This window comes from Myiozetetes cayanensis, unplaced genomic scaffold (assembly GCF_022539395.1).
Source record: "Myiozetetes cayanensis isolate MyiCay16 unplaced genomic scaffold, myiCay2020 scf3, whole genome shotgun sequence".
NCBI lineage: Eukaryota > Metazoa > Chordata > Aves > Passeriformes > Tyrannidae > Myiozetetes > Myiozetetes cayanensis.
In genome coordinates this window covers 8,479,238-8,504,783 of record NW_026087521.1, presented here as the reverse complement: position 1 = coordinate 8,504,783, position 25,546 = coordinate 8,479,238, and the positions used below count along the sequence as shown (strand labels likewise).

The 25,546-nt window shown below is 37.6% G+C and overlaps 1 protein-coding gene across 2 annotated transcripts in view; it reads right to left on the bottom strand.

The window, feature by feature from the left end:
* SEMA3A (semaphorin 3A) overlaps window positions 1-25,546 on the bottom strand; it is a 330,888-nt gene that overhangs the window by 88,437 nt on the left and 216,905 nt on the right. For both annotated transcript variants that reach the window (XM_050324359.1, XM_050324360.1), the window contains one exon: window positions 10,923-11,042. In XM_050324359.1, coding sequence (XP_050180316.1) covers window positions 10,923-11,042 — 120 coding nt within the window. The remainder of the gene's footprint in view (window positions 1-10,922; window positions 11,043-25,546) is intronic.

Below are 25,546 nucleotides of genomic sequence, written 5' to 3'. Positions count from 1 at the left end.
ACAGAGTATGAATGGAAGAGTAAATAATTTTTTCCCAACTGACTCTAAGTGGTTTTATTCTTAGATTTTGAGAACAAAAAGAGTTGCTGTAATCACTTAGTCTGACTTCCAGCATCACACAAGCAGTAGGCATATGGGGCAAGCACAAATATTTAAAACACTGCCTATTTCAGTACTATTCTTAATCTCCCACAGTTTTTCAGCAGTGAATTGATTAACTGTTCATGGCAAACGTTATATGGACTAATGTATAAGAAAGATAGTTATGCCTATGCACTGCTTTCATATCTGTTATTTTTAGATAATTCTACGGATAGTCCCATATTCTTTCTGCGCACAAAATACAATCTCTGTCTAAGCCATGACCCACTCCTAAAACCAGATTTTCCTCCTGCTGACAGGTACTACTGCAGCAATGAAGCATGTATTGCTGTATCAGGTCTCTAGTCACACAAAAGTATTGTTTAAACAAGGATGAGGGGTTTCTGTCCTGTAAGACTTTTGAGATCTTGAAAAACCTGACTGTTAACCTATTTGTGTCATCTTATGCCAGCAAAACGTGATGCAAAAAGATGAAAGGTTTTATACTGATTAAAAAAACACATATTCTCTATCTTTTTTAAGGGCATTTAGTAAAGGTAGAAACTACACAATGTTTGAATTCTATCTGCTTTTATTTTGCAGAGATCCTTCCTCTTGCAGCTATCTTCTCTGTGTATATGGCATATACAGGATCAATTCTTATTTGTGTTCTTATATGGTTCAGTAAATTCTCTCCTTAAGAAGCAAAGCACTAATTACTAGTCAAAACATCAATATTTAGCATTATTTTCCTACAGAACTATGGAGTAGTGGAATTTACTGATTTGAATTAACTTAGATGGTGACAAATTTAAGACACTCCCTGTATAAAAAAAGCAGAGAAGAAACTCAGTTTCAAAATCTTTTAAAGGCAAGGAAGCATCTGGAAAACATTACAAAGCTTTCTCACATAAAATATGAGTCTGTACATAAAAGTGAGGATGATCAAGATAGCAGAAGAAGAACAATTATTTCCTGTTCCACCAGGCAACTGCTGGAAATACCTATGTCCTGCTGTTTACTCACAGAAATAGTAGCTTCACCTGCAGTTGCTCTGCTTTATATCAAAGGAGAAATAAGATTTAATCATTGTGGAGAAGCCAGTTTTGTCATGCCAAATGCAGCTGCCGATGAAAGGAAGACATGTCTAAGGAGATTGGAAGCACACCAAGGAGGCCTTCCATTGTGGAAAGTGACTTTTTTCTTTCCTGAATCTGTTTGAAAGCTTTTAAATTCGTGAGTGTTCTCATCTTTCCTTTGGGGAAATGTCCCTTTTCGGGGAATTCTGAATCAGCGAGACTCTTACGGCCAGAAGCAACATCAGGGGGATGTTTTGAGGAGAGGTTCAGGCATGAACCTCTTCATCACTGCTGGTCAGCCTGTGCCGTGGCCCCCCGAGCCCCTTCCTGGGACTACCCCCCCAGCCACTCACCACGCTAGTGTACTGTTAAGCTCACACAACGTGAACACGCAGAAACTAGAAATATCAGGTTGGTCTGAAAGTGTGGAAAAAGGCCATGTTTTCAGACCCACATCTCTGACAGTTAAATATATCTCACAGCCTTTAAAACAGGCCTGAAAGGCTTAGGCAAAGACCAGTGAAATTAATAAGATCTTTGTTAGGTTCTCGTGTCTGAATATTTAATGTAACCGGTTAGTTTGCTATTCTGCATTTCACAGATCCATGGTCTGTATGCGGAGTATCACCCACAGCTAAAACCGGCTGCATTGTGACCTTGGCTGTTTGAAGATTATTTGACAAGATGTTGGTACTGAGCTACAAACACAATACAGTCACTTCCTTCAGCAGCAGAAATCACACTTACAACATGATTCTTCTTCATGAGGTCAGCCCCTGTCAACTGGAGCCTTGTGACGTGAATTCCACAATGAATAATGCTGCTTTGATGGTAATCTATGCAAACCTGAGCTCGGTAACTCCTTCTTTCAGTTTTGTTCCCTCCTGTGCCTCTAAATCAAGAAATAATTCTATTTATTAGTCATTTCCTCAATTAAGTCAAGTCTATACTATAGGCTGGCTTTCCACTGTTTTTATTACATTGGTTTCCCAACAGATGGTGGTTTGTTATTTTATTTTTTTCTCCCCCATGTTGGTCGAGAGATCAAAGGATTGAGCCATACTTGTCTTTTGCTTTGGGAGGTGTGCGGATGAAATTTTGCATATGTTGCATGACTGTGAAGTTGGGTTAGTGTATTCAATTGTTATTCTAACAAGAGGCAAATGCTGAACTTCTGTGTTACTAGAAACGTTATGGGTTCTGCTGATGAACCAACATAATATTCCCACCCAGAAAATTGGATCGACATCTTAATATGGTTACCATGTCTCTTAAAAGTACAGTCTAAGTCTGTAATGAATTAGGAAAACTTTATCATCTCATGGTAAAGTAAGGTAACCATGTGCAGTGGGAACATTTACATTGTGGGAATAAATAATTCATCATAACATCCTTTAACTGACAGGAGAAATAACGAACATCCAAATGCAAACAGTGGGTGTATTTTCAGGTCCTCTGTTAGTCATCGCTAAAATTAATTTCCTCAAAGCAGTCACAAAACTCTGAGGCAACCACCTAACAACCCTAGAAAGTAATGTTTTTTTCTGCAACTATACAAATGAAGAGCACACCTCAGTTTTAGCCACCCAAGTATAAGTCACAGAGAACTCCACTGAAGATAAATAGTACTAGGAAAAGCATGCAATATTAAAACAAAACAAAACAAAACAAAACCCAGATTCTAAGACTGTCTTTGAATATGCTCAGATAATGAGTGATTCAAGTTAAAGTTACCTGTGATTTTAAGACATGGACTCAGAAAACAAGACATCACATGTGTTATAAGTAAAAGTCCACCCAATGGTTTTGCCTGTGCACATGTGCATGCTCCACTCTGCAGATTTACTTCCATGGAGGTCTCTTTCTATCTCAGTTGTTTTTTACTTCTCTCCAGCAATATAAACAAAAGTTTTCCCACAGTTCTGAGACTCATTTCTTTGAAACTAATGAATATGTTGACTGGCTTTAGTTCCTCATTCATGGAAGCCATTCAGCTGTGGCATACTGTATACAGCTCTCCACTGTAATCAACCAAAGGCGAAAGCCACGTACAGTGATGGAACAATGGTCTTCTCAGCTATCTCAGTGGAAGCAGGCTAGTGCATGGATTCTTGCCATTAGGAGGTAAGTGGTTCAAATTTGACATTATTGCTCACACTGGACTTTTTTTTTTGTTTTTGCATTGAAAAAATCTTTAAAAATCCTATGTTAACAGTTACTTTTTTAGAGTTCTTTTTTCCTACAGTGGATGAGCACATGCAATATCTTGCTACTATCAAGCTTCTTTTTGTGTCGCTGAAGGTCTGTAGTGATCAGACCAGACCAATGGAAACACGAATGCTCTCTACAGACCATATCCTTATTAGTTCTCCCTCATCTTAGGGAAGTTTTCAATCAAAACCAAACTGCAGAGTGATGGAACATCATTTGCAGAGCAATTTTCATTAACATTTTCTTTAAAACATACGTATAAGGTAATATTAAATTAATATGGCTCTGGAGTCTGGTTTTGAGTTTGTTTTGGTTTATTTTCTTAAGAATAAACTGGGAGGTCTGCCATAGCAATTTGTATATATTTATAAAGTCCTAAACAAAAGATAGCTGCTCAATAGCTGAAATGATCAGACTTGAATAGTGCTTGGGGTTTCATTAGTGGTTTCTGCTGTGCAACAAATGGCCCTTGCAGTTGTAAATTCCATGTCTTTGTTCTGTTTCTCATCATATCTCATACCTCTCCTCATGTTCACTTACTAAAGAACTGTGCTCCCATTTTGCCTAAACCATTTTATTCTGTAGTCTGAGGAATGAAGATGAAGAAATAAAATAGCCACCACATTGTTGTGACTTGTGATAGTTTAAAACCTGATTTCATTTCCTGCATGTAAATGTTCAGCTTGTAAATCTCAGAGCAAGTCTCAGACATCATTACTGACTTTCTGTCACTTTAGACATAAATAGATTCCAAATTGCTTAGGTGTAATTATGAAATATGCAACGGCAGGACTGAATGCATTAAATGACAGCTGAAAACCTACAATGTTCATATTTCCTGTCAATGATTAAAGCATGACCGCTTTGCTAAATACTTTCTCCCCAAAAATGGTATTTGTGCTGCATCTGAATTTTAAGATACTGAGACAGATCCTTTGCATACTTATTTTTTGGAATAGCCTTATTCTTACAAATATACATTTATGTTGGTAACTGCAAGGTCAAATGGATCAACTAGTTGTCAAATATTCATCTGTCATAAAGGCACATCCTTCTTCATTGAATGTATCAGGATAATAAACACTAGCTGCACATTCAAATTTCCTTACATTTAACTGTGTGGTTTACATTAAAAGTTTAACTTGCATCATAGTTTTTATTAGGAAATAGATTCTTCGTAAAATAAGATACTTGGGAAAAAAAACTTTCAAAATTTTACTCTTCAGTGCCTCACTTTGCTGAGGATGAAATATCCACAGCAGCTGTGTAGACTTTCCCAACAGTGAGGGGTAGGAAAGATGTCTGCCATTGTTGCCACGTGTGTTATTCAGCTGAGAGAAGTTTACATCATAAATTAAACTATTCCGACAGCTAAATTATCGCATAAAGCCTAATAGTCCTGCTTTAAAGGATCTGTTCTGGAAATAAATGTTTATTGGAAATACATTTTGCTTGGGGATGACAGGATGAAGTTTTGAAAATTATGAGTTTTCCTGGTTTAACTTCTCTTTCAGCAAAGCAAGTGTTCAAAATACAGCTAAAGTCAAAGGAGACCTGCACTGTATTCAAAGACAGGCCTTCATAAATAATAGCATTTAACCATGAACATGATTAATATTTGTTTACAAAGGGGTTTATGGAATTTTTCAAAAAGCCTTTTAAATGGGAATCAAGTTACCTCTTCATGGTGACCTTCTACTTCCGTAATTTTATCACCAGATAACACAACATAACAAGAGGTGCCATTTGGGACACAGCACTCGACCTGTAAGAAATATGTGCTTCTGCATGATGGAGCTTAAAAATGTGTAGAGCTTCCAACAGCACATCCTGGTTTCCCTACTGAAATATTTGTCAGACCTTAGCAGAACAACTGGCTCGCTTACGTTGTCTTATGAGAAAAGACTCTGTCCTTGCCCTGTACTTCTCTTGTAAATGTTGTATTTGGGTCACTGAAAAGTTCCCATATCACATCCTTTCCCAACCAATGTCATAGTGAATTATGACTTGGAGAAAGTATATACATATATATGTATAAATATCTACATGTAACTGTATATAAAACTATATATTTAAAAAAATGCTGGAAGGTGATAGCTATATGACAAGATTCTTTTTAACAGGTGGAAGTAAATTGTACATGTGTGAAAAAACTGATTTTGAGAGAAGTCTTTTCACACAGGGTAGCCTAAGGGACTGGAAATCGATGTCATGTGGAGCAGTGGAAGTGATGGTTTATAGACTCATTACCTCCAGATGCTTGTTTTGTGATTTTGGCCACTGCCCTGTGAGGTACCTGGACACATGTGTGCCTAACACCAACTATCTTGTTACCTGCCATCCTCCACAGAGAAGAACATCAGTACAGAAGAAGGTCTACTGGCTGGAATTTCCCCATATAGCAGAAATCATTACCTGGCTTTTTATGAAACAAGGTGAAGTACATCAGCAACTTTAAACGTCTAAGGGACGTTTTCTTTTCTTCCCTGGTAAAACTACTCAGGTAATGGAAAGAAGTGTTCTAAAAGCTACTTGCACTGTACCTAAGCTAGAGATCTGGCTCTTCAGCTTTATTCTTCTGTACTATACTAACAGGATATCTGGTAGCTTGAAAGGTTAAAGCACCTGTGAACTGAAGTGGGCTATCACAGTCTGTGAACTAGATCTTCCTTTCTTGGCATTTCTCTGTGATTACAGTGATGCTTAGAGCTAGTATGTCACAACTAACAGCTTCATCACACAATTGTGATATCCCAAATGAGAATAATCCTTTAACAGTATCCTTTCTTTCATATTTTCTCTATATCTTTGGTAAGCATTTAAATACCACATAAAAGTGTAATTAATTAGATGGAAAGAAAATTATCCTGAGGTGATTTGTAACTTAGAAAATAATTTTCTCAAATGCTTAACTTTAAAAAAAGCCAGGTAAGAACCTTAACTGATGTAAAGTGACACAGGTCTGCTGTCTTCCATGAAGTTAGGCCAATTTATGCCCCATCTGCTACAACTGAAATCAATATTTCACTCTGAATTTTTATATTAGATAATCAAACACAAGTTTTCTACTAGCAGTAGCACTGGTCCTTCAATTAGTGTGTTCTTTCAAAGTCATTCTCTTAGGAGAAAAACCTGCTCCTCTATCACTACATATATATAAAATATAGAGAGACAAAAAGATAGATGCATAAATGTATCAGAACAGGATGTCCATTACTCAGAAAATGAACTCTGGACCTCTTCTAATATGAAACAAAGAGAGGACAAAAAAGAGTGGAAAGTATATTTCAGCAAAACTTTATGACTTGAACCAAAGATTTTTAAAATACACAGAGTCCGGAAAAAGCAAATATGTTACAGGTGGTAGCGTTATATAACTTCATATGCAATAACTTAATGTTTTATGTACATCATAAATCTGAACTAAATTTAAAGCTTCTTTATTGATTGAGAAATAACCTGCAAGTAAAGCGATCCCAGACCTTTTAAGTTCATGTAGTTAAAAATGAGTTTTAATCTGTTGAACCATGACAAGAAATTTGGAATTAGGAGACAATAAAAGAAGCTGGTTTGGTTCTTCAGACAGTGCTTATTGATTTAAGTCTGCTGAAGAAACCTGAATGTACTCCTGCTGAGAATCTGGCTAACAATTTTGTACAGCTCTTGAAATGCCTGTCTCAGCATTAAAAAAAAAAAACCAAAACAAAACAAAAAACCCCAAAAAAGTACTACAGGGCATTCTCTACACCTCCACCTGTATGAAAGGGTTAAGTAAATGGAAAATCCTGTTCTTACTGTAATAGGATTGTTCCCTGCTGGTTCACTCAAACTACCCCAAAGGGAGCCCTGGGGAAAGGGAGCAGGGTTCCTTCCCCCTGCTCAGGCATGCACAGGCAGGTGCATTCTGCATCCTGTTGTGATTTTCTAGGGGGTTTAATGCACCTCTGTGTCTCCCTGCAGTTGGATTTGTTCCTTTCAAGCACAGATCTGACTTGCGTAATTTTGCAACTGTTAAGTACAACATTCCTACACATCCAGCCCTGTTTCCTCAGAAGTCAGTGGGTGTAAAACATAGCTTTACTAATTACTTTCTTGTTTTGTCTAGTAATTGGTTTCTTGTATTGTATTGCGTTATGAGGACAGAATGCCACATATTGCCTAACCCCGGATCCCCATCCCCAAAGTTTGTGTAGGTGTCTGTGTTAGGTCATCTCTCCTAAACTCATGCACATACAATGGATGATATCAAGCTTTAAATTAGGCTCTCTTCAGGTATCTTCTGCGTATCCACACGGTACATTCTCTCTAAATATGTTCTTTCCTGCTTCCTCGTGGCTTACGTGCTTAAAGTCTATTGAAACATTAACTTTATTCTTCTCCCTAAATACTGTGGTTATTCACTTACACATCTGGAATGGATTTAAGAGAAGATTAGTCTGCTGTACTCCTTAGACTGTGGTGTAATTCACAACATATTAGGTTGTATACATTTGCGCACATCATTTTTAATCAGATGCACAGCATGCCGTTCATATCCTTTTAGCTTTTTATTATTATTTCTGATACTGTACTTCATCAGACTCAATTAGAGCTGCCTGGTTTCATCACTAGAAATGGTTTTCTTCAGGTATGGAATGGGGCTGTGATACACTGCTTCATATCAAAGAGATATTCAACAGATATAACAATTCATATTCCCATTACTTTATGACTGTCACACAAAGTAATTTATTTCATTTCCCCAGTCATAAAAATTGTGCCATATTCCAGCCTCCTGCAGCATACTCCAATTGCTTCCAGGGTCTTCTCTATCACTTGCCACTCTTTTCTTTAAATTTCACTTTTCCACCCTCTTCATTTTGGCACACACTGATTTCCTCTCCTCCACTGGATTCAGACAGGTGGGTTACATTCAGAGCTCACATAAACAAGCAATCTTTTTAGAGAGTAGGTACATTCCCTGACTATTCCCCTAATCAGTTCACATTTACCTCTCTAAGTGCTTGAAAAATAAATAAGCAGATGGTGAAATCAGTTAATTTTCCATAAGTGTTGTGGCAGAAAAGGAATCTTCAGGAAATGTTTTAGACAGCAATTTTTAACTCAAAATCAAATGCTTACCTTTGCTTATACTTTTTACCTTTTTTAGTATGCTAGGGAGGTATAAACTCTACATGATACAGAAGCAATGGCTCTTTGACACATCCAGTGCTGCTGTCTGACATGAGAACATAAACCATCTGGCTCTCACAGATGCAGTGTTCAGGGGTGCAGGGGTTAATACTGTATCCCTCTCATTCATGGTGTCTCTAATAGCTACTGTCAATCAAGCACCCTCCTCTTCCTCAGCTCCCAGAGGAGATGCACATTTGAAATTCCTGACTAGGTACTATGGGAAAGGAAGGAGCACGCTCCAGCTGAGGGACAGAGACAGGACAGATTATTTTTCATTGCAAATCTAATAAATTCATTTATTCATCAGATTTTCACCTTTGCAAGGGACAGGCCCCAGGCTGACTGTCAGATTTGTCAAACCCCAAGAAGATGTGGGTACAGCTGCCTCATGCCTGCCTCACTTTCTCTCCACATTGGCAGACCTAGGCTGAGAAGGCAGTAAACTCTCCTGCACAACTGTCCAGAGGATACAGAAACTTGTGCTACTGGGACGGCAGCTGAAGATGCTTTCACTCATAGCTTAAGTATGAATAGGAAAACAAAAGCTAAAGGTGTGAGGCTGTTCAAAAAAACATCCTCCTGAGTTCTCTCATTTGTAAAGATGAAACCAAGAGAATGATTCGGGCATAGGGGAGGACTTACAAACTTACTGCATAAATGATCAAAAAAAAAAAAAAAGAAGGTAACAATTTAGGATTTGTTTATAGTTAGAGACTGCTAAAAGGAAGCTAAAACAAACATCCTCTTTCAGCTCCAAGGCCAAACACATCACTGATTCAAGACTTTAAAAATTCAGAATGTTAAACCAAGGTTGGATCTGGCCTCTCATCTCTGATCATGCTTTCTATAAATCCTTGATAAAGTGTGTGTTAGTTTTATGGTACAGCCATAAAACAGCCAAATGTAGAAGTAAATGACCTCATACCAGCTATCTCTCTGCAGATAGATTCCCTTGGCAGATAGCCAAGAATTGATTGACACACATCTTACGGAACTAGAGTTAATTAATACGTCTACCAATTCCCAAATGGATCTCAGGAAGCAGAGAATCTGTTTAATGCAGTAAGCAATGACATACTGTGTGTGGTCAAGAGACAATCACTAATTGCCAAGAATGCATTCTAATAAAGCATTAAAGAATCTGAACAAAACCCTTTCCGCTCTGCAGCTCCTTTATCCCTTCAAAATCTTATGCTTAGAACATTTTAAAGACTTATGTTTCATATATCAAAAGACATTTTTATAGGAAAAAATAGTTCCCAGACTATGAAGTCAACACTAAAAAGGTCTGTTAATTTTTCTACAAGAAGAAATAGTCCTCACTCATCTAACAATGATGTCTTTATTTTCAAGGAAATCTGCAAACCTGAACTGCAAAACACAAGGTAACTTGAAAGTTTTTCGAAGATCACAGAAGCTACAAGCAACATAATTATGGATTCACTAGTAAAACATATCCATAGATGCTGAAAACACCTCAGAAGTCTGCTAAACTAAAACAGTCCATTAAGCAATGCTCAGGTAAGCCAGACAGAAAATACAGTGGAGTGGAATAATTTATATTACATAGTCATCTTAGCAGGAAAATAAGAAATTGGCTTTTTTGGGGAGAAAAAGTATTGAAGTGGATGACAGAGATATTCTAGTCAAATCTTCAGCCAGGAAAACTGGCCTAGTCCCACGGCCTCCTGTGAGTGATTCTTCCTTTTACAAGGGCAAACCATGTTTATCTATCTAGTTATGATGATAACTGACAAAACAGTACAAGAGCTACTTCAATGTTTCTGCAACACTAAGCAAAAGTCAGGAAGATACAGATTTAAAAAAATGGGGGAAAGAGAGAGTGATTTATTTTTCACAAAAAAATTAAGGAAACAAAACCTAGGTCACATACGGAAAACTATCAGTGTCTTAGCACAAATATGAGATGGGGGATTTATGAACGTGTGACACTATTTTAATTCTCATCTGGTAGAAAGCTGATGTGGTGCCAGACTGTACTGACTGGGAGGAAACTAAAGGACAGAGCTGGGCCCAGAATAAACATACTGGCTGAATTACCCCTCTTATATCTGGTATCTGTCCCAACTAAAAAAAAAGAGAGTGCTTTTAACTTCATGAGTCAGGTAGGATGGACTTTCTTATATTTATTTAAGCCCCTGGGGGAAAAGATGCTGTGTAGGGGAGAAAAGCAGAGATTCTGCCGTAAGTTATCAATCAGCACATCAGCACCTGATTGAGGAGCAGGTCTTACCAGGTCCACCTCCCAAGCTACAGAAACCAGTGAGAGCGCATTTTGGCAGGAAGAGGTCATGGCTAAACACCAATAAAGATTAAAAAGAGGAAAAAGAAAAATACTGGTTTAAGATAGTTTACCTCAGGATGGCTTCCAACTTCAATATAGGTGCAGACTGGATGAAAAGCCCCTGTTCCACAAGCGTACAGGTGGGTTTGGTTGTAAGCCTTAAGTACCTTGATGAAATTAGCACATTCTCTCTGCAAAGAAAAGGGGAAAAATTTATTCACAGAGTTAATTCAGTGATTTTGACTAATGGGAGCTCTTCTGTCTTAAGGATGTATGGCTGAATGAACAGATTTGTAAAGTGTGATCATTTCATGCTGTTCATAAGATTGTTTACTGCTAAGCATTTAATAAATAGCTTGAGTTAATTTCTCATTTAAATATCTTTGGTTGCTATTTAATAAAGCATCCAACCCTGAAGAAAAGACTATAGAAAAAGAATTCCTAATTTTTGTTTCAGACATGCTTCGTCTTTGTAATTTATGCTATTGCCATGTCTGTAAGACAAAACCCATTTACAGAAATGTGTCAGAACGAAATAATGAAGAAAAATGGACCAACTGTTTGCTTGTATTCAATTAAGTAACAATTAGAAGAAAAATGGGCCAGATGGAAGGAGTTGATGAAAAACAAATCATTGATATAGCATTTTTAACAATCATATGAGTGCTGCCTCACCCCCACTGTTTGTGTTTAGGGCCAGTTTTACACATATGAATGCATATGTTAAACTTTAATGCAATCATTGAAAACCCCTAGAATGTAAGCTTTGCAAGACCTGGACTTTACTCTTTCTTTCTATATAAATTATCCATCGTTAGTTATTTTCATTCTCAGCAAATAAAAGCTGAATAGCAACACTAACAGTCCCTACTACAAACATGATCTGTTAACAAAACTGTCATTATTAATGCCTAATGTTATTAAAATGGATAGCCAAGATGTCGACTTTTTCCATTTGTTTAATATTTTTATTTCAGTCAGGTCTAACATCGAAAAGAAATGCCTGTGAGTCAGTCTACTGATACAATGACAAATAACTCATTTCAAATAGGAGAGAAATAAGAACATTGAAACTGAATAAATATTTCCAGTAAAGATTGTGTTTAAGATGAAGGAATTTTTTCTATGCACATTTAATTACTTTTTTGATACAGTGCGCAACTCTACCTTTCCAAGTGGACCAAGGCCCACGGAAACATCACCTGATCTACCACCTCCACAGAAATCTCATTGACTAGCATCATTCCTCTCTGTAAATTCATTGCTAATTAAACCAGATACTCTCAAACACAAAATAAAGCCTCTGCCAGGAAAATGCATGTGCAGTTTGAGGGATGCCTTAGGCCACCACAGGGAAAAGCAAAGAACTTACACAGATGAAACACTGATTCCCTGCCTTACACAAAGGAATGCACTGGTATGAAATTTCTCTGTATATTTGCATAACAGATAATGGCAATGTATTAAAAAGAGCACCCAGAGAAAAGCATAAAGAGTCTTACTACATCCTTGAGTTACTTCTGTTAACTTATCTTTTCAACTGAGATGGAAGAGAGAACACAGAGATAGTTAAGATAATCCAACAGGAAATTGAAAGAAATAGAGATTGATGTTACTGTTAATTCTTTCCATTGTGACCTTTCTTAATAAAAACACACACGATTTCTGGTCCATACTTTTTCTTCCCACATATACAAGTATAAGCAGGAACATATATTTATTATATTTATGTTTATCCACAGACTGATTTCCACTGTCACAGTGGTAGAGCACTAAGCAAATATCTGGCATAAATAATCAAAAAAATGTTTCAATATTTTTATTAATGTTGTTGTCCTTTGCTCCTTTAAATAAAAGTATGTTAACAATTCCAGGCCTGCAAGAGTAAAATGGACAAATACCCCAAATTCATGTAACATTAAAAATTAACAAAACTGAAATAGATTTATTCTTAATTTCTGATATTCTGTGTTTCAGATGGAGCATCTGATTTTGACTCTATGTAATTTAAAACTGACCAATGATGTGTACATTATTAAATAAGTCACAATTTTCTCACTTAAGAGTTGTATCTGGCCAAATATGAACACAACACTGTTTCAGTAGGACTGTGCTTTGCCTTGTCAGGTTTAAAGTATCATGATTTTAAAAATGTCTTTGTGGCCTATTACTACCATTTATTAAAGCTTTTAAAATTGCCTATGTGAAGAATATGAAAAGTTAGAGGTTGGTGGCTACATACAAAATGCTGTGAGTAGATGGGCTGGACCCACAGCCACTGTGAATAAAAGAACTGTGCCGATTTCAGAGGAGGTATTCTGATTTACAGCAGCACAACACCTGTGACTCTACATGCACTCAGAATCACATAATCACAGAATATTCTGAATTAGAAGACTCTTAAATTCTTAAGAGTGAATGACCTCTACGGGGATCGAACCATAACCTTGGCGTTATTGGCACCAGGTCTGACCGACTGAAACTGTTCAGCTTCTTATCTATAACATACAGCAAGAAGGCATTAGATAGCTAATACTTTAAAGGTGAGATGGAAAACCCTACTTAGGTTAGGGACAGAGTCTTCTTTGATTTGTATGGATGAAATTAAGAAAAATATTCTATCATCAGCTTCACTGAATTATTCCAGATTAGCATGGGGGAAAAAGGGATTAACCCTATCATAGCTGTATTTGCATGTCAAGTGTTTAGGATTGATATTAGTGTAAATGAGTAAATATCAGTAAAGTGACTCTGGATTTCTAACATATTTCCAAAAGCAGATCTAGCTTATTCATCCCTTCTTTTACTTCCATGTACAATGTGTTTTTTACCGTAGATGTCTGAGAAATACACAACCTAGTTAAACAATAGGGAAAGTAAATACCTACAGCCATAAACCTTTGACTATGGTGAATAAATTTATATAACATTTAAAGTTCCTAGTCCAGTTCAGACTGCTCTTATAGCTTCCCTCTGTTTTATAGCTGCATAAAGGAACCATTAAGGTCTATTCAGTAAATTCTCATACACCTCTCTAGCAGATTAGGTTTCTTTATATATTTTACATGGTAGTAAAAAAATAAATAAAGAGGGGTATTAAACCCCAATAAATGACATCAAAGTAAAGTTACAGTTCTGATTTAAGCCCTTGTCAACTCAGGAAGTTCAAAGTGAAGTTTCTGCCCTGCCTGGGAGACGGTGCTATTCTCCCTGGAACAATAGCAACAGGCACATTGATTTCCATCTCAGATTCCTTCCTTTGTCTAAATGTGCTCAAGTATAGCTGCACAGATACATCACCACATGTGGAAACCTTGTACCTGGTTGTCTGATATACTGAACGCAGCAAGAATTTGCTTTGGGATAATGAATACTATGTTTTCCTGGTTTATGTGGCTCTGGGACAAAAAAGCTTCCCACAAATCTGTAATAAACCAACTTTAACAGTTTTGAATGATTTGCTCAGACTCTAAATCACAGTGCATGTGTATAACAAAGACGATATTCTGATCATGGAAAGTGTGTGTGCGTTGAATGCAATTTGGGTCTACCACTCTGTGAGACCTGTGTGACTGACTCCCAGTTCCAGTCTGTTTCCCCTCTGCTGCCCTCACAGCACAACTCCTTCAGTGGCATTCAGGCACCATCAGCTGTGAAACCTGCCAGGCAGCTCTGCTGGTCTCGACACTGGTGGCTACGTAATCTTGAATACAAAGTGATTCTCCAACCCCCTTGGCTGGAGGCCTGGAATGACTTGGGTGTCTCCAGCTGGGCTTGTCCCACTTGGCAGCAGCGTCTCCCCCATCAGACCCCCAGGCTAGCACTATATTGTTAGCATGAAGGTCTGTGCCAGCAGGACAAGGCATTTCACTATATGATCTCAGAGTGCAAGGCACTGGAAGAGAGACAAAGACAACAAAAGGCATGTAGTATCTCAGAAAATACTGCAGATAGGAGAAAGTACCCTCAGCAGGAAGAGGAGGTAACCTAGAGCCAGAAGCTGTAAGGAACAAATTGTCAGGGAATTTAAACACTGTGTCCAAGCGTGAATTCATGCTTTTGTATCCATTTTCACTTTCCCCAAGAAAGGGATATTGTTTAAAGGGGACATATTCTGGACGTATCCATACCGTTTGAATATTGCTCTTTGTCAAGTGAAACAGATAAAGGAAGAAAATTAGACTTTTAAAAATTAGTTTCCAGGTGGAAATATTTTTTTTCATATTTGAAAGCAGGGTGTTGTGGGAGTTTAAATACTTTTAGCTGAATAATGTGAATGAAAATGAATGCAAGGTTTGGAAAGTATCACTTGGATGGGTTATGAAAATAAATCTTAAAGAAAATTGAGCACTGGGATCACCATAGTGAATCACTGTAAATTCTTGCACCTAATAATCTTGTTCAATACAATGGGTAGCTTAATACCAGGAAACTTTTCTTCTCTATATAAAGCTAAACACTGGTTTATGCCCTAGAGCTTGAGTTTATATATACATATATACATACAGCAGAAAGTATAAGTGGTTGTATGTGGTACATAATGATTCAGGTAGATATTCAAAGAGAAAATTAGGTACATCATGTGGGAGTTACTGCAGTCCTCAAAATACCCATTCATTTTTCTTGCCTACCCCTGGAGAGGATTAGTCTTCATTTATACTTCAATAAATACTATAAGGTTTCCTCAAGAGCTGTAGGTTCTGCCTTTGACCTCATGTAGAAGTGCCTCTATCTTAAAATCCAAGTAGCTAAATCCTTACATCACGTCTGAGACCTTTTAGTACAGCCTGCAAGGTCTTCCTCTCTCTGTCCTGACAGAGGGAACTTCCTTAGATAGCTACTTTATGATGTTTTCACCATATAACTGCTGGATCTGTATCTGTAAACAGTTGTGATAGCATGATTGCCAACATCCTCCAAAGCATGGCCAAAGAAACGGTGACGTGCAGCAGCTGAAGCACTCACCTCAAACCTGGGGTCCAATCCAGTTTGTTTCTCTGTTTGAAGGAAAACGGACTGTAACCCTCACCAAAGTCCAAGCAGCTCCTACAGAATTTGCTGGGGTTATATCTGGCACGTAAGTGCACAAGGGCATTACATGCCCTGCAGCCATTCTACCTTGTGTCTAGGAGTTAAATTTATTTGGCCACCTGGAGTGAACACGCCCCAGAATTTCACTGGCCATTCCTCAGAGAGAAAAAGGTTTTAACTTCAGGTGCATTAAAGGTGTGTGTGCTTCCTCTAAACTTGGCTGAGGAGGTTGTGTGGTTCAGATCCTCAGCTCCACACTGATGATTTACTGGAATGAAAGTGGCTAAAACACTACTAAGGTAACACATTATACTATGGTAAGACAGCCAAAGCCCCAACTCCACTGCAAATTCTGCCATGCTAAACCCCTACTTGTAGAACAAGTTGAGAAATTATTAGATTGCCACTTACATTCAGAGTGTGAATTAAAGTCAAAAAGGTCCTGTGAGTCTGGACAGATTTCTTAACTCTAACTTTTAATTCCAAATGTTATATACTAAGTATAAGGGCAGAGGGCCTGTCTTAAAGAGAAGATAGAGTGTTAATTAAGTTTTCCAGAAGGGCACCCACTATATGAAGATCAATATATCTGACTTACAAACCAAATATGCACATTTATTTTTTAAGAGTTTTCTAATATTTATATATCAAGTTGATAAAAGGGCTTAAGCAGAGAGATTAACCTGAAAAAATAAATTACAAAGAAAATGTCTGCAACCAAAAGCATAAGAGTCAAATGCAGAAAGATTGAAAAACAAACACTACAGATATGTAACACTGATTAGGCTGTGTTATGCAGACTTTCCCCGGACAGTTACAAAAATAAAGTCCATCCATCTGTCAAAACATCTGCTCCGCATATGAAAATTAAAACAGAATTTAGGTGTTTTTTATGAGTTTCCAGTAATTATTTCTCCTCCAGAAGCCTGGAACTTGCATCCTTCAGTCTGAATTACTAATGCAGCAAAGAGTTTTTAATGACATCTTTTTAAGTGGAAGTTAAATGGTAAGTCCCCATGACCAACTAATGCCCAGATTTTTCTCCTTATTTTAAGAAAGTGGTTTCATTTTTTTAACCAACACTGATATCCACACTGCTTCTCAGATATTATAGTAAATGCAAATGGCCAGATTATGCAGGGCAATAAGTAGAAGGCTAAACGATCCTTTACAGTATCATTGGCTTCAACAGTTTTCTGCTGATTTAATCCAGATAAGGATCAGATCCAGTAATACATTCTTCCTTTATTTCAGCCTTCGCACATAGCCAAGTGATTAAAATATCAAAAGATTTTGTCTAAACTGGATGGACAAGGGGATTTAAAACTATCATCTAACAGCTGGACAAGCAAAATAAATACGTGTTTTGTCTTTTAAATCAAAATGGATGGACAGCTTTCATATAAAGTCCCATGCATGAGGTTAATTAATATGTTTACTTTTTTTTTCCTTCATCTGTCCAATTAGTTGACTTCTCAAGTGACGAGGTCAGGGATATCCACGGAGAATAAGTAATCCCTGATATTACTGCTGTCATTCAAATTTATCACACTGCTGAAAGATGTTCCAGAATTACCAGGGAGCTTTTTAACTTCCCTCTTTTGCTGGTGGGCTACTGCTGGCTGCCATCAGTTCAGCTGGTATTGGTATCTTTTTCAGCATGCAGCAGCATTGTTTCAAGGAAAATATTTCTGGAGTGTTAGTGCAATAAATATATGTGTGACTGCCATGTACACAGATGATGGATTCTCAGCTAGACCCGGCAAATACTCTAGCAGGTCAGTAAGCATGGGCGAGGAAGTCTCTTCAGGGTGAGCTCTGCATGGTGTGTGCTTTCACAGCTCTTGCTGTTTGGGAGCAAGATTCTGTAAAATGCAGTAACATTATTTAAAAATTATTGCCGTGTCCCTCTTTTTATTACAGCAATATTTAGAAAAATATTGGTCCAAAAACACAGTCTGCTTAAACAGGCCCAGAATAAGCAGGGAACAAAGCCAATTATTTGGGTCCTGTTAAAATGCAATGGTCTTTTAAAATTTTATTTTATTGCAGTAAGCTGGTTGGTAACAGTTCTGCAAAGCCATTGTGTTAACACTGGCAGTAAAGAGAAAGTCCCCGAGTTCTGGGAGCTATGTGCAGGACCTAATGGGTGGGGAAATCCTGCCTGGCACCTGTACTCCATGAGATAACCTTCCAGCTGAACCTGTATAGGCAGGTGCACAATTTTAGAGCAGGCGAGGCCAGCTGGCATGAAAACATTTGCAATCTGTGATTTATTACTGTGTACCTTTGCAGTTGGGATCAATATCATCATTTACATCCCTGTTTTGTCATTACTGTACCTTGCAATTAGCAGGATCAAAGTTTTATAGTCTTACCCTCCAAAAAAGAGCCAGTCTGCAGTGCTGACTGAAGCAAGTTGAGCAGCTGAAGTATTGAAGTCTGTGTTACTGAAAGGGGTTTCTATTAACTTATTTCTTGGGAGTTACATCCCTGCCTTAATAAGCAGTGTGCATTTCATCACACTCATGCAAATCCAACACAAACCAAGAATATGTCTAGGTAAACAAACCACCTAGTCCCCTTTATAAATCCTTGTTATTTTGAGGAGTTTAATTGTACTTGTCTTCCCACCTCAGAGCTTTGAAAGAGCTGACAGATCCTCACATTCAGTGACCCTCATGCTGAATTGTGGAGGACTTTATATGGTATCGTGATCTGGGGGACCCAGCTCCTCTGGAGATGTCAGGAGTGACTCTACTCTTAGGCACGGTGACCACTGTCAACATTGCACAGGAACCACTGATTAATTTCATATCCAGATTTTCCTCTGCTGACAAGATGTTCCCTGAGAAATTTCAGACTGATGAGGGTTGATAAGATATTTTTGGTTGCACAGTACAGTTTACTGTACTTCCAGTTATCTTTCCAATTAAGTTCTGCCTGTTATCTGCCTGATTTTTTGATACGACAAGAGTTCTTGAGAATATTTAAAATGTATAATTTACTCAAGTTGCAGGATGTCTGCATGAATCTAAACCATTAAAGCATCAAGACAAGAAAAAAGAAGCCAAGAAAGCAGATGATTAAAAAATGCCAGCGAAAAAAGCAGATATATCCTGATTCCTTCAAGCCACAAAACTGCAAGCCATATTAGCAAACAGTTGTACTGTCAGCACACTTGCACAGCAGATGGAAAGCTTCTCTGGTTCTTCCCTTGTGTTAGTGAGGGCAAAACACAAAATGTCTCTCTGCCTGTCTACCTATCCACTTGCAAATCTAGGTCACTGCTGATGTTTGGTCATTTGGCCCAGGATTTCCCACAGCTAAGCATGGAGGTAGCTAAGCTAGGTGGGATACTCCTTAGGGCTTGTCCTGAAAACAATCTTAAGCCAGAAGCCATTAAAAGAAGCCATGCTTTGAAGATGCCTCCCTTGACACACCAGACTTCTAAATCTTTGTCATTAGCAATGATCGTGTTACCTTGTGATCTCAGGAAGCAAAAGTTTTCTCCAATCTTTTCTTGCATTTGGAACGTTCCAATTACAAGACATGTTTTCAGGTCCTGAAATCTTCACTCAGAAGATGTATATAACAAATGTATATAACAGCTAGAGGGACGCCAAGAAAAGGATGAAGAACAATATACCTGATTTAATGATCATGTCATTTTTTTTTTTTTACATCTGGTTAATAGTTAAAAAGACAAACAAAAGTCTTCTGTGGATGCAGTCCAGCAAACAAGTAGGTTTTGCAGGCACAGTATCACTGTTGTACATTAAACCTTTCCGTGAGTGCTAGCAAGCTTCCTTTATTTTGAATTGTTATGCTTTGTAGTAGCAAGCACTTCCTATAGCACAGACTAAATTTATTTAAGGAAGAGTATTTAATAAATAACTCAGCATATTGGGAAGCCTTAAGGTCAAGCAGAAGACAGTTCTTCTCTGACCATAACTTTAAAATAAAAATTTGTTTTGTTCTATAGAGGAAACCTGTCCCACAATATGAGCACGGTTTTATTAGCAAAGAAATGAACACAAGGGTTCGGTTTCAGCTCAGGCAGTCTTATCAAGCCCAGCAGCAATCTAAGTTGCAACCACAGCCTAGATCTAAAGAGTCTCTCTCGTCTATCTCTTCCATCTGGGTGGAGTAATCACCTGTCTCCTGGAGAAATCAGATTACACTCCCGCCTTTCCGAATGGGATCAACACCTGTTAACTGGGTGGAGTATTTCAGACAAACGGGTTGTCAAGCCTGTTACAGGCACATAACACACTTAGACTCCATATCAGTCAGCTTGCCTTTATTCAGAATATTACAGGCATATCCTCTAATGACTTCCACTCACAACCACCTAAGATAAGTATACTCAAAACTTCTCTGTTGAAAATGAACATAAACCCACGAAGTGTTGAAAGGAAATGAAAGACTGTGGCATCTATAAGGGACAGCTGCTTATCAGTGTGTGTGCCTGTAAATAAACATACACTGTAAGCTACTCTATGAGGTTACATGTGTCTTACTGTGGGATGCTGGAAATTTGTGTGGGGATATTAAACTGTTTTGGCACCACAGAGAGATGCTGAACAGAGAAACTTTACGTGACAGAAGCTTGAAATTCCCACTCAGTAAAAATCTGGCACCAAAGTGAAATTATTGAAATGTGAGTTTGCTGAGTACTTTGGGGTTTTTTAATTATCTTTTTGATGATTGGATTTCTTTTATTAATATACTAATGATATAAGCATACAACCTAAAGTTTTTGGAAAATCTTAAACAGAAGGGAATTACCTAAGGGCGTAAGAGATGAATAGATCATTTAATTCAACAAAGATTACGTCTCTCAATCAGAAAAAAAGAGAACAAACAAAAAAACCCAAATACAAATGCAAAAGAAAAATATATAAATTCTCCTTTAATTACTGTTCTTACTTTTCTTGTTCCACCATCTTCAGAATACAGAACTTTTTCAACAATGAAAAGTGGCTTTTTATAATATCTTCTGTTGACATGAAGATGTGGAAACTGAACAAGGCATTAGCTTTGACATAGGAAATAATTGCATATTATTTCTAGGTTATTTTAAGAACTTTCCCTTTAGTTCTCTTAGCTATTACAATAGAAAAAAAGGCAATATTTTAGAATTGTGTGCAGCAGGGAGGAATTCAGTAGACCTATTTTTGGTGTATGTAAGTAATGGGACTACAGAAAAAATTAGTAGTGGACAAACTGAATGATGACATAGTGACCATATCTTGAGTATAGAGAAACTGTGGTATGTGATCTTTCAGAGCAGACCCAAACAAAACCAACCCAAAAAAATGCCACAAAACAAACAAACAAACAAACAAAAACAAAAACCAACCAAACAAACAAAAAACCAACCAACCAAACAAAAAAACCTAAAAAACAGAACCAAACAAGCAAAAATACCAGTCTGTTTGCTAAAATACAAAGAATGTGAATCAAATTCAGGAAAAAAAAGAAAAAAAAGAAAAGGGGGGGAGAAAGATGTGACTGGCAGCAAAGGGAAGGCTTTTCTTTACCTTCATGAACTTCAGACTGAAGCCCTGAAAGAAAACAGGGACTAAACATATTGATCATTTCTACCAGTCATCCAGTTAATGTGTTTTTCTGGAAAGAAATGTATGAAGAATAAATTTACTCTGTCCATCTTAGGGTGCAGTAAATCATAACATGGAATTACCCAACAACATTTTGAAATAGCAATAGCTGGAAACTCAGCCATAAATAATTCTCAGATTTGCCAAGGCCAAACAAGGGCTCATGACGAACATCTACTGATAGAAAATTAAACCCCATAATTTGGGGAATGATTTTTCTTCATTTCTCCTTTACTTTGCCTTTTCTAGCTCTGTGAATTTGTATTTCAAAAGCAACAAAGAAAACATTTCTGCGAGACTGCATTAAATCTGCTGACTATTAAATTTCCTTCAGAAACAAATTTCTATAGTCACACCTATAAGCAGAAAAATAAGCCCCAAATTGGAAAATTAGCTTTGTCCTTGATCTATATCAATTTGTTCCCTATACTGAAAGACTTAAATGACTCCCCATGATACATAAATGGGTAAAACATGAAAATCTGAACAACTGCCAAGTTAATTCTTCCTCTGTATAAGGGCACAAGTTATTACCTTACAGCATCTGATTTGCCTTGGTCAGTACATAAAAAGAAATATATGCAAATGCCTAAATGAACACAAGCTGTAGGATCAGCATCTGCAATAAGCCATAAATGAAGCTTTATGCTGGTGGGTGTGTTGCGGGGGTCCATCCAAGAACTGGAGCTGGCACAAAGTTTCTGGGTGGAAAAGTCTCTTAGAGAGCTCCAAAGGACTTTGAAAGGCTCCAGTGTCCAAAACTCCTTTTTTACCAAGCCCAGTTCACCTCTGAGTGAAGTGGTTGTAGGTTTTGAGGGGATTTCCCACCCCCATCTGTCTTTCCCTTTTGTTTGTAGTCTATGCAAAGTAGTTTTACGAAGCAGCAGTATTAAGGCAGCACTGCTTACAGAATGTCTCACTCCCTCATCTCCCAAATGGTGAAAAATGCTTTAGTAGGAAATCGTGTCCACATTACACAAAATGGACAAGACTAAGAAGTGAGCAACCCTCAAGCTAAAAAACACAGCATACTAACTGGGACAACTGATAGAGTCAGAATGAATATGCAGTGGCAGTGTTTATCTGACAAACATTACAAAAATCACATTTCTTTTTGTAGTAGGTCATACTGAGAGTTAATTCTGTCCCTAACCTCACAGGAGGTCTGTTACTTTGGATTTTTACTTATTTTACCCCTTCCTGCTCCCAGGAGACATTTACCTTTCCCTTTTCCCCAGGGTGGATGGGGGTCTTGGGTCTTAAAGCTCTGTTAAAGAATTTTACTGCTGTACGGGAGACAGGAAGCCAGAAATGTAACAGGGATGGTGATGAAGGTTGGTGGTAGAAAAGCTGGAAATCTGGCTGTAGATGTCCTCCAAAGGAACAACCCTGACAGAAAGGAATGAACTACTCTTTGGTACACCCAAAGGGCCAGAGGCATTTTGACCAGAAAAATTGTGCCTGTCAGATGAATTTAGAAACAGACTTTCTAAGTCCAGCCAGCATTGTATATTTAATTTTCAGATTCTCTCTTTAGATCTTTGTTTACAATAACAGATGAAAAGAATTACTTTTACTTTCTGCCTCCATGTTCTTCTATTTTCCCTAAGGCAACTACAGTAATAAAATGAGTTAAAGGGAACTGTGCTCATTTATTGCCAACTTTATTTTTCCAAAGTATCACCAGATATGGCTGAGGGACACTTGTTGAGTTACACATAACTTTTTCTTTTCTGGTTTTTCTTTTTCCTTTTCTTTTTTTTCTTTTTTCTTCTTTCTTTCCAAATTAAATCTTTACACACTGATGGATCCATAAGCCTATAGATCCATCCCCTCCCTTTCTATAATTTAGAGAGGGTCTGGAAAAGTTTAAAGAAAGCATAAACTGAGATGGCATATGAACATTTTGGCTTTGAGTATTATCATAACAAATGAGATGGTGAATCAAATTACAGTCATGTGATTACACCTGCATGAACAATAAACTCAGTAAGTAGGTGCCAGCCACACTTGAATGCAAAGAAGCAAGCACAGAATACAGATATATTGTGTAGTGTAAACAGTCTTGCTTCCTCCTCACTGGAAATAGGTTTCTGACCTGAAGTGATTCCAAATTATCATCAAGAGGACTATAAAGTATAAAAAAAATCAATTACAATTGAAGTCAGGTAAAAGTTAATAACTAAGTAAAATTTAATAGCAATTAAATAGCCCAAGTAGATGCCTATCTCCTATAAACTATAATACACTCAGTGCTTACCCCCACACAATTTTGCTGATACACTTTAGCTGTGTACACAAAAGTGTAGCTCTGTATGGACCTGTATGTGTGTACCTGTGTATGTTCATGTGACAGAGCATGTAGGGAAGCTTGCTGGTACCAAGTACTTGGAACTCTTTGCATCTGTTTGTACATCAATGTGTATTTCTCACCAGAAACATCCAGGGAGAAGACGAATATCATACAGCATGTAAAGTGTACATAAATGTCTGTCATCATGCAGCTTGTCCTGTATGGCTTTATTAAAGTACCCATTGAAATTTTAAAGGTTTATACACATCAAGGCCAGAAGGGACCATTTAAACAATTTAATTTGCGCTGGAATCTCTAAGAGCCACTAAATAAATTCGATAGTCAAATTGTACTTGAAAATAACATCCTAAGGTGCCCTTCAGAAACACATCTTTTAAGCCTTCAAGTCATAGAAATCTATCATACCCTTTAATAGAGATGTCTCTGATTAACTGTGTAACGTGAACTACTGATATGGTGCCTCAGTCAAATCTAGTGCAGAGATCTATCAACTAAACAGCAGCCAAAATTTTTAAAACCATGGTAAATTAAGAGTTTAAGGACTAATGAGGTTTCCATTCAGGAACCTATCCCTGCCCTATCCCTACCTGCAAAACTAACTAGTTTTTCTGGTAACTTTTGTAAATCACCCAGGCTTTGCTTTGCTGGTTTGTGATATCCCAAGAATGTCAGAGTGGAATTCTAGGCACTTTTGTTTTGTTTTGGTTTTTTTAGTTACCTATTACTCAACCCACATGTAATGCAGAGGTTGCCATGTGTTTTTGCAGGGTCCCAGATGACTGTCAGATTTTTAAACAAAAATACTGAGGCTCACTGGTGAGGAATATGACTAGCAGCATGACTGTTCTGTAAGTTTAGTAGAAAAGCTGAGAATTATTCTGTAGAGACTTTGTGTTCTTTGATCATTACCAAGGTCTGGCCAGGAATCATGACAAATATTCACAGGACTTACAGAAACCAGAACAGATCAAATAAAACACTGAAGTCCAGAATAGCAAGAAATCCTCACAGAATTGCTCATTTAGTTGAATTACGCAAGCAAATATCTTATTTATTATTTATAGTCTTTAATTTTTCATGAACAACGTTACTTTGGTGCTTGTGATACTCTATACTGAGGAAATGGAAATCTATTGTAATACTAAGTACTTACATGGGACAGTAATTATGACTTTATTGGAAAAAAATCTATATTTTGTGGGAAAGTGTAGCAGTTAACCTCTGTCAGAGAAGTCTTGCTGTAAGTAGGTATTGCAAAGCTGGGGGGAGTCTTCCAGCATCTCCTCTCAGCTTACTCATATGAAAAAAAGATCCAAAGCATACTTTAAAAGCTTTATCTAGCTATAAAGTGAGTAAAGCTTAAGTAATTAACATATACTAAGCCCTTTAAGAAACAGAAATGACTGCTTAAGTAACAAATGGGTAGCAGGAGAGCGGGAATCAGCCCCGTTAGCTGCTCTCCTCAAATCCCGCGTGGACTGTCCTGAGCCACAAACCTGCTGTGCCTGGATTGGCATGACTGACAGCGTCAGGGTAAGGAATCCCTCTGAAGGAGTGAAAACGATGGTAAATTACCCCTTATAATTATGAGAGGAAATCTCTGAGGTCATAGCTGAGGTTAGCACTGGGGCAGGGCCAGGGTTACACTTGTGCTGCAGCTGCTGCAGTGCACCTGGCCCATTAGTGGGGACTTGCATTTTCAGCACTGACTTACCCTGGAGATCAA